This window comes from Sinocyclocheilus grahami, unplaced genomic scaffold (genome assembly GCF_001515645.1).
Source record: "Sinocyclocheilus grahami isolate Dianchi unplaced genomic scaffold, SAMN03320097.WGS_v1.1 scaffold150.1, whole genome shotgun sequence".
In the NCBI taxonomy this organism is placed as follows: Eukaryota; Metazoa; Chordata; class Actinopteri; order Cypriniformes; family Cyprinidae; genus Sinocyclocheilus; species Sinocyclocheilus grahami.
The window spans coordinates 3,255,951-3,266,643 of NW_015505329.1; the positions used below are offsets into that span (position 1 = coordinate 3,255,951).

A 10,693-nucleotide genomic window follows, 5' to 3' on the forward strand; every position below is an offset into this window, starting at 1 on the left:
AGCCGTCAATCCATTTCCATCTGCCCTCCACTTCTCTGTCAGTCAGACCAATCCAGACAAAAGAAAATAAATAATTACATAAATCTAAAAAAAAAAAGTAAATAAATAAATAATTACATTTACATCGCAAATGCTCATAACAATAACAAAACAGAGTATCAAAGTACATAAGAATTTCAATCAAAAAATAAATAAATAAACAAAAAAATTCCAGTAAATACAAACAAAACAAGATGCACAAGAGTGTAAATCCAATACAAATTCAATATCATAACATTCATAAAAAACAACCCAAATCAAAATGAGTTTAACCATCCAATTACCTTGTGTTTATATAGGAATCGAGAGGATACTTTTACCTAGAAGAGAAGGGGACTTGGATCAAATTTTACTTAAACGGGAGGCATTCTGGATATATAAATGGAAAACTTTGGTCCCACATGGTTTAAATGTAGATTTTGATTCGTGTTTTCACCATTGTTTTTTATGATTGTTATAATATTGAATTTGGATTGGATTTACACTCTTGTGTATTTTGTTTCGTTTGTATTTACAGGATTTTTTTTTAACTCTTATGTACTTTTATACTCTGTTTTTGTTAGTTATGAGCATTTGTGATGTAAATGTAATTATTTTATTGAATTATTTATGTATGTATATTTTTTATTTATTTATTTATTGAGATTTATGTAAGAATTTACATTTTGTCTACTAATTAATTATTGGCTGGTGACCCATATGTCTTCACCTGTGCATGATTAATATCCCTATTTATATTGTTCTCCACTTGGTAAGAAAGGCTTGTTTTGCTGAAACGTTGTTAACTAATAAAAGATGCTTAAATGAGTGCGCATTTATATTTGTTCTTTATTGTCTTTGTATAACTAACATATTAGTTGAGAATTATTTGCATTTGTACTCTGCTTTTTGCATGTTCTGAGATAAAGAATGATGACACTGCAAATTCCACCAAATGTGTAAAATTACTGACTGAAAAAGAAGTCAGCTGTTTATTAAAATGCAGGTTACTCAGGAACTCTCTAATTGCTTTGTTAGCATTAGAAAAGTTTGTGAACAAAGAAAGACCATACCATTCTTACATTGCTTCTGGGTCCTCATGCATGCAGTGATGAAGTCTGTCTTTTTGTATGGTCCAGGAAATGAAAATTGCGTACAGTATTAATAGTTTAAAAGTTCAGAGTAGTCATGCTAACACCAATCTGCCTACAGTCTACTGAGCCCATCGTATATATAATATCCTCTCATAGCCCAGCCCTATTTACAACTGATCATTCTAATTTATATTATTTTCTAATTTATTACAGATTTTTTATTCATTACAAATAATATCATCTTTAACCCTTAAATGCATGAATGTTTGAATTACATATTCGGGTCTTTAGCGACCCGGACCTATATATCCAGCATGGATGGATCTGTAACTGCAGCAATAGCAAAAGATTATCTTTATATGTTAAGAACAATTACAGAAGAATAAAATAAAGCATATTTCGTTACCTTTTGAAACTTTAAAAGGGTTCAATTTGAACAGATTGTTTTACCATCGCTGTCATCGTCAGAGCGCACTTCCACAGTACTTTTAGCATCTGCCTCATATTCACGATCTCAACCATATTCTCAAAACTATCTTTTTCAATTACTTCATATTCAATATTTTGATCACAGGCAGCTTATTCACCACATCCAGCATCAAATGACAGTGATATTTATATTTCATTGCATATAGTAATTGCTCTGCAGTAAAGCCATTCAAACCACTTACATTTTTGCTGATGATATTCGTTTGTTTTATGCCTGCGATAATTATGAGTGAAACATCACGTCATCATTGTGTATCAAACAGTGCCACCTTGAGGAAAAAATATATTATGCACATATTGAGTCATCAGATATGTAAATATAGTTGCAAATACTTACACATTTACATACCTCGGGTCTCTAGAGACCCTATACACTTTTTACAAAAAATTAATCAGAAAACTGGCATTCTTTTATATTTTACCATTTTTGTTGTTGTTATATTGTTTATAATTAATAGATTGAGGAATACTAAGAAAGTTGATGTCTAACTTAAAAAAAATGAAGGAGGCAGAGGGTAGAGAATGATGTCCTGGGTCGCTAAAGACCCGAGGTATGCATTTAAGGGTTAAAATGTGAAAATGTTGACTCAAAAAAAGTTTCAAAATGTGATTATCTTGTGAGCTTCAGTGAAGTTAACCAGGAAACAAAGTTGTGTTGCTTACTGAGATATGAGTCTTCATCTCATTTGAGTGTAAATGATTTGTTACACATTTCAAAACTACTTTTTTTCAGTATATTTGAAAGAGTGCACATTTAAGAAAAACGTTTTGCATGCTTCGCTAAAAAGGCTTTATAAAACAGGGAAACTATTAAAGGGTTAGTTCACCCAAAAATGATAATTAGCTTGTGTTTTACTCACCCTCGAAGCATCCTAGGTGTATATGACTTTCTTCTTTCAGACGAATCCAGTCGGAGTTATATTAAAAATTGTCCTGGCTATTTCAAGCTCTATCATTGCAGTCTGCGGGTGTTGCAGTTGAACATACCACAAGTCGTCAAATAAAGTGTGCGCATTCATAATAAAACGTGCCGCAGAGGGCTCCAGGGGATGAATAAAGGCCCCCTGTAACCATAATGTAATCCATGTGTTTTTTAAAGAAAAATATCCATATTTCAAACGTAATAAACACTTTTCTCTCACTTCCGCTGGCTGTCATACATGGAAGCCGTTCCGGCAGATGACGCAGCACGTATGCGCAGCGCGCGCACCTCTGAGGTATGCTAGTCTCGTGAGTTTGTTTATAGGAGCAAAGGAAGCAACGTTTCCTTACTTTAGCAAAGAAAAACCAGTCTCCTCTTGGTTTATATCGAAATCCTCCGACATTTTTCTTTGCAAATCCTCGGTTTGTACTTCTAATTCGTGACCGGCGTTTTGTTTTGTTCTCTCTCCGCATTCGTCACTAATCACGGTGCGCAAACGTGCTGCATCTTCCGCCGGAACTGCTTCAGTGTATGACAGTCAACGGAAGTGAGACAAAAGTGTTTATTACATTTGAAATATGGATATTTTTCTTACAAAAACACATGGATTCGCTACAGGGGGCCTTTATTCACCCCCCGGAGCCGTCTGCGGCACGTTTTATTATGAATGCACGCGCTTTATTTGACGACTTGTGGACTGTTCAACTGCAACACCCGCTGACTGCAATGATAGAGCTTGGAATAGCCAGGACAATTTTTTATATAACTCCGACTGGATTCATCTGAAAGAAAAAAGTCATATACACCTAGGATGCTTCGAGGGTGAGTAAAACACAGTCTAATTTTCATTTTTGGGTGAACTAACCCTTTAAGTGGTTTCTGTTACTATCTGTCACTATCACAAAATATTTAAACTGGTATCAGGTGATGTACTTGGAACATTCCCCACATTTTGACTGTGTCCTCAAACAAAGTAAACACATTTTCTGCACTGGTAGATTTTCACCTCCACTTGATCTTTATGTTTAGCTCCTGTGTCTCAGCAATAGTTTATCACAGGTAATATAAATACTCTCAGATATATAATCAAATATGGTAAAAATATTTTGTTCTGTTTGGTTCTGTTCAGGTTGATTTCACTGCTTTGAGTTCTTGTACCTTTGAGGCTCAGCTACAGTGGTCAATATTTTACTATTGACTTCATTTTTGATTGTTAATAGTTAAAGTTAAGATGTAATAAAAACAAACACACACACACACACCTAGTCAGTCCCTATTCTGATCTTATTACAGAGTTGGAGTCTAGGAAACTGAATTTTATATTTACTTGCTTTTAAACGCACTGTGTTTCTCATGACACAGCACCATTGTTTATGTATATCAAATAATATTACACATATTTATCAAACTTTGTGTTATTACAAAAGACAAAAGACAAAGAATACTGGCAGCAGTTGCTTCATTCTAAGTGTGTATTTGATTTTGTCCTGCTCACTCCCAAGCACTTTCACTTCACTTTGGTGTTGTAAATTATTCTACTCTGTATGCAAAAAAAAAAGGATAATCAGCCCATCCTGGTGAATAAGTTAGAGCACAGTTCTCTCTTCTTCCTCCATTGGGCTCTCGAGGATCCCAGAAACTGAAAATACAGATCAGCATTATATGTTCAGAGCTGTTTTCTGTGTGATATGATACTGACTGTGAGAATCATTTATTAGATAATAATCAGTTCAGTTCAGTGATTTCTCACCTAGAGGTCATGTTGGTGCCATCAACCCATTTCCATCTGCCCTCCATATCACTGTCAGTCAGACCAATCCAGACATTAGCATTAGCAGATATTTTCTTCACAAAATCCTGAGAAAATGAATCAATAACTCATTTTTATGTTAACGTAATGTTTTTTTTCCTATCGACTATAGTTACAAAATTAGTTTCACTCACCTGTTCCTCTCTGTTGTTTATGATGATCAGATCTGCTCCTCTCTCTGTACAGTATCTTCTGCTCTCAGCCCAGCTCTTCCTCTCAGAGGAAATGAAGTAAAGACTAGATTGATAGTTAATCCATCCATCTGTAAACACAACCAGTTCAACTATTAGCACTTTTTTCCCATCACACTGATCTCCCAATAAGTGGTTGTTTTAGTTTTAATATAGTTCATAATTACCCTTTTCATTAATACTTTTCAACAGTTCATTTTTCTCCTGAGGTGGGCGGTCTATTTGTTTAATCAGGTCACAGTTACTTGATAATAATCCATCTCTCTCTTTTGTCAGCTGCGTGTTCTTGTATACTAGCTGGTCTCTCGCCTCTGTGAGGTTGGTGATCGTAGTTAGTAGCTGGTCTGTCTTTTCTGTGAGTTCTGTATTCCTGGTTAGTAACTGGTCTCTCTCTTCTGTGAGGTTGGTGATCTTCGTAAGTAGCTCTTTTCTCTCTTCTGTGTAGTTCGTGTTCTTTGTATGAATCTGGACGCACAGCACTATGACTGCAGTCAGCAGAAGAACACACAGCAGCACCAAACACACTGCAGCTGCTCTGGAGCTTCTGATCTTCACACAATCACTTCCTGAAGATAAATGTTTCTTAAACACTCATATAACTCAAATGTGTGTGTTATGTGTGTGACAAATATGTGTTGTTATAATGAAATGAGCTTCGGTACCTGTGTGTTGAGGTGTTTGGTGTCTCCTGGTGTTCTCTTTTGCTGTCCTGACATCATGAATGTTTACAGGAATTGCATTAGCATAGAGGTTCATCTTCAAGATGTATTCAGTCTGATGGTGGTAAATGTGAGGTTATTAGACAGTGTTGCTTCAAGTGGGCTGCACTGCTCTGAACTTTTGCTTTGAGCCTTTACTTTTATAAGGCACCTCTGTGGTTATGAACACGTGGTATCCTAGTAAGATGCTTTTTTGTAAGCTTTTTCTCTTGTACTAATTTACTGCAGTTCATAATGACATACACTGTAGTTACTCTTCATATAACTGTGCTTCTTCACTACAGTTACAATCTTTGTATAAAAAACAGATTGGTTGAGAACTAGTTGCTTTTGGTAGCATGAATAAGCACTTCTCAGATGCTGATGCTGCAAATGTCACCAATGCCACAAGTCACACTGTAACACACTGTTACACCTATCAGAAGAACACCGTGCTTCTCCAATAAACAACTATATACATTAAGTGACTTCTCATTTTTATTTATTTATTTATTATTATTTTTAATTACAAAATATATTATCAGCTGAATAAGAGGAAATGTTGGATCGGAAAAAAGAAGATTTCCTGCCCTGGGTTGATACAGTGAGCACTTACATGTCAGATATTTCCTACAAACTACTTGATTTAAAATACTGATATTAGTTTTCATCTTCTGTGAGTGTAACATATTTTCAAAGTACTCTTCATTTCTTTAGGGGTAAAACATTTGTATGTGGATGAAATTACAAATAATGTGCCTTTAAGGAAAGCTTTTGACATGCTGAACGAAAAACACTTTAGAAGTTAAACTAATAAGTGGTTTCTCTTACTAAGAGAGATTTCTTCACATGAGCATATTGGCATGATCATGTCACAAGGCCCTTAACACTAATGTGATTAAAATGTGTTAGTAGCTGTTATAATAAAATCAGTACATGTGTGTTGGGCTGCTTGGTGTTTGAGTCTCTTCCTGACATCATGACTGTTTATAGGATCGGCATTAGCATAGATCTTCATCTCTTTGTCATCTTCTCTTGAGCTTCATCTTTTTTTTTCTCCTCCACCCTGGGTTGATAAAATGAGTATTTACACGTCAGTCAGACCTTTTGTGACCTTTAAGCTATTAAGCTACTGATGTCTGGAGTCGTCATCTCATAAGAGATCACATCATCTCAATGTTTTTCTATTTGCATTTCTATTTACATTTATGCATTTGGTATACACTTTAATCCAAAGCGACCTACACTGCATTCAATACAGATAGATAGATAGATAGATAGATAGATAGATAGATAGATAGATAGAAAGTACATTATTTGGTAAAATTTGTTCTACTAAGGGAAGTGTTCTGGTTTTGAGCTTTTGCAGCTGTGGTCAGGAACATGTGATATCCTGTGCCGACATAAAAAAAATCTTGAGCTCAAACTTCATTTTTACCCCTATTATGAAGTTACTGTACTCTGCCTTTGCATTATCTGCAAAAAAGTTAGATTTTTGCCAAAGATAGATAGATAGATAGATAGATAGATAGATAGATAGATAGATAGATAGATAGATAGATAGATAGATAGATAGATAGATAGAAAGTACATTATTTGGTAAAATTTGTTCTACTAAGGGAAGTGTTCTGGTTTTGAGCTTTTGCAGCTGTGGTCAGGAACATGTGATATCCTGTGCCGACATAAAAAAAATCTTGAGCTCAAACTTCATTTTTACCCCTATTATGAAGTTACTGTACTCTGCCTTTGCATTATCTGCAAAAAAGTTAGATTTTTGCCAAAGCAAAAGGCAGTAACTTCCACATTATAAATATTTGGTTGCTGATCACCATTTACAAAATCATTATAGTAACACCTGTATAAAATCTAGTGTACTATCTTATAGGCTATAACATATAGTAATGTGACTGTATTAATAGTTTTTCTGACTGTAACAACCATACAAAAAGTTAAACATGTGAGTGGATACCATTTTGAATTTATTTGCAATGTTCACTAGCGTAAAAGAATGCAAGACATAATTGGTTTTACATCGAATTTAATGAAAATAGCCTAACCTAAAAAAGGACTTGTGGGTTAATGTGAATGCCAGCAAGTAGGAATAATGCTGAGAAGGCTTGTGGATTAAACATCTCCGATGACATTCATTGCCATGGATTTTATTGAGTTACAAGAAAAGGTAGGATATGGATTTAATTGCGAACTGTTACTGATTTTATGTGTGATACATGCTATACTGTCACTGCATTCGAGTCCACACTCGTGCAACTAGAAGTGGGCAGCCTCAGACTGACAGGCTGGCACAGAGTGAATAATCTGCATTATAAAAAGAAAAAGAAAAAAAAAACACTTTAAAGATTATTTACGATTACTTATTGTTGTACACAAGATACACTGTAATTTAAATGTGACAGACTTTAATGGACAGTAAAACAAAGGCAGAATACCGTATAACTCCAGACCGGCACAGTAACTTCATGCTGACGCCTGTATAAACAAAGGCAGAGCACTGTAACTCAATTTGAGCGTTCCAAAACAACGTCAAAGAGCGGTAACTGGTGTTATACGGTGTATACGGTGTATATCTGTATATTTAGCTTACAAAAAATAAAAACAAGTAAAATTTTTGTTTCCTATTAGTGATCACATTACAGATTTAACTTTAGGATGTTTTTCTCTCACATATCCATTTAAAATATTCTTCACATGAATAGTCACGCCACCCTGATGAAGAAGTCACAACACAGTTCTTCTTCACTGTCTCCATTTGGCTCGCCAGGCTTCCAGAAGCTGAAACTACAGATCAGCATTAGATGTTCAGTGCTGCTTTCTGTGTGATATGATACAGATTTTGAGAATCTTTTTATTACATAATAGTCAGTTCAGTCAGGACCACTTTTGTCAACGAATATGTATTACAATAAAGCATACAGTTAATGTTGGTGGAATGGTTCTGTTCTGGGCGAACTCCACACGCCCGTCCATGCAGCCATGCCTAGGCATAGCGGGGAGAGCAGCAAATCAACCCCCCCTGGGGTAACAGAATAGATCCAGTAATCATGCATCCATGAAACAATTCACAATTTAACATGAGTTGTAGTAAACATCCAGATACATAGAGGATGATTGCCATGTACTCAAACACCTCACATATCAGATTTAAATAAATAAATCCCGGCTAGGAGGAGTTGGGGATGCAGGAGGGAGTTAGAAGTGGTGTGCAGCCAAGCAATAGAAGAGGGGCTGAATGAATAGGATTTAAATAGACCGCTGTAATAGGTGTCGAATCTGGATTGGTACACGTCAGGAACAGCTGATCGTCAGCTAATGCAAGCTTGACTGACGTGGTCTGCCTGAACTAACGTGATGCTTCAGTGATTTCTCACCCAGAGGTCAGTGTGCTGCCATCAACCCATTTCCATCTGCCCTCCACATCACTGCCAGTCAGACCAATCCAGAATTCACCATAATTTTCAAAAAACTCCTAATTAAAGAATATAAGTGAAATAAGGTTTTAATATGTTAACTAAGATATTTTGAATCAATGTTTTACTCACTTTTTGTTCTTTGCTGTTTATAATCATCAAATCTGCTCTTCTCTTCGAACAGTCTTGTTTGCTGTCATTCCAGCTCTTCTTCGTAGAGGAAATGTAGTATAAACCGGATTGATAGCACATCCATCCATCTGGCAACACAACCAGTTTAGTTACAAGCTCTTTGTTCTCGTCCACACTGAACTGAAGCTTACCAATAACAGCTTGTATGCACAACACACATGTTGCATCTTTTTAATATTGAATATTTGTGTAGCTTTAGTGTAGTTCAAGATTACCCATTTTTTTAAGTAGTTTTTTCTCCTCAGTCATTTCGTTATTGGCATTCACTAATATATCCTTCATATTTAAACGGTCTTGGATCTCGGCAATTAGCTCATTTCTTGTTTTATTTAAGATTACCTCACTGTGTTCATACTGGTAAGTCTTAGTTCTGTGTTCTATGAGCAGCAAAATAATCGCCTCCAGCAGAAGAACACACTGCAGCACCAAATACACCATAGTTTTTTTGTGTCTTTTGGTCCTCACAGAATCACTTCCTGAAAATGACGGATATGAAGATAACTGTTTCTTAATTAATCACATGACTAAAATGTGTTTGTTAGTTATTGTTATAATGAAATGAGTCTTAGTATCTGTGCTGTTCTTCTTGCACATTTTCAGTCTTTCAGAGTAAAATCGTTAAAGTTGCTGGTGTGTGGACTGCACCGCTGTGTACTAATACTTTGAGATGCTGAATGTTAACTACACCACTGTGACCGCACTGAGCACTCATTTCCTGTTTGTTTAAATTATACATATCTCCAAGCACACACACCAGCAGTTTTTTTGTAGACTGCTAGAAAAACTATGTCGTTTACACTTTAATTGTATTTACATTTTCTGATTGAAATGCATTATTTAGTGATAGTTCACCCAAAAATGAAAATTCTGTCATTAATTACTCACCCTCATGTCGTTCAAAACCCATAAGACCTTCGTTCATCTTCAGAACACAAATTAACACAAATAAAATTTTATGAAGCTACGAGTATACTTTTTGTATGCAAAGAAAACTAAAATAATGACTTTTTTCAACAATTTCTTCTCTTCCATGTGGTGCTGCTGACGCAGGAGCTGGTGTTCATGGCATAGAACGCCCATCTCTCAAAAAATTTCAAGTCATCCTTTCTTTCGAAATCTTCAGATATGTTTACGAAGACTGTTTTATTCTGCTTGTAAACAAGGTGCAGCGCATCGGGGTTCTATGTCAGAACGCCGGCTCCTGGGTCAGCTCTCGGATTTCATCAAATATATCTTAATTTTTGTTCCAAACATGAACAAAGGTCTTACGGGTTTGGAACGACATGAGGGTGACTAATTAATGACAGAATTTCCCTTTTGGGTGAACCAACACTTTAAATGTAAATTGTTAAAGGGGTCATATGATGCGATTAAAATTTCTCCTTTCTCTTTGGAGTGTTACAAGCTCTTGGTGCATAAAGAAGATCTGTAAAGTTGCAAAGACTAAAGTCTCAAATCCAAAGACATATTATTTATAAAATTTAAGAGTCAGCCACGCCTACCTAAAATGGCTCGTTCTAACACGCCCCCACATATCTACGTCACTATGTGGGAAGATTTGCATAACGCCGCCCAAAGGTTCACGCAAAGAAAGAAGGTGTAACTTTTATTCTCGCTGTAGTGTTGTTGTTGCCGCTGCCATGCCGTGAAGGCACTGTGTGTTTCGTTGTGAAAGCGAAACTACTTTGTTTGGCCTTCCAAAAGAGGACGATATCTGCTCCGTCATGCCTAGAGCTGATCCGTGCTGGTTGCTGAGGAAATACAACAACTTTGCGCTGTGGATCACCGGATCGGCTTTCACCGTGGACGAAGCGGAGTCCAGCCCGGGGTCGTCACATGTGGTTGCCGCAAGCC

The 10,693-nt window shown here is 36.1% G+C and overlaps 1 protein-coding gene across 1 annotated transcript; it reads right to left on the reverse strand.

Moving 5' to 3' along the window:
* Window positions 1-4,114: 4,114 nt before the first annotated feature.
* LOC107592192 (C-type lectin domain family 10 member A-like) lies at window positions 4,115-5,514 on the reverse strand. Its single transcript, XM_016281595.1, has 4 exons — window positions 5,187-5,514; window positions 4,692-5,090; window positions 4,468-4,595; window positions 4,115-4,380 (listed from the first exon to the last, which is right to left on the reverse strand). The coding sequence occupies exons 1-4, from the start codon at window positions 5,278-5,280 to the stop codon at window positions 4,270-4,272; spliced, it is 732 nt and encodes a 243-aa protein (XP_016137081.1). The 5' UTR covers window positions 5,281-5,514; the 3' UTR covers window positions 4,115-4,269.
* Between the last annotated feature and the right edge of the window lie 5,179 nt (window positions 5,515-10,693).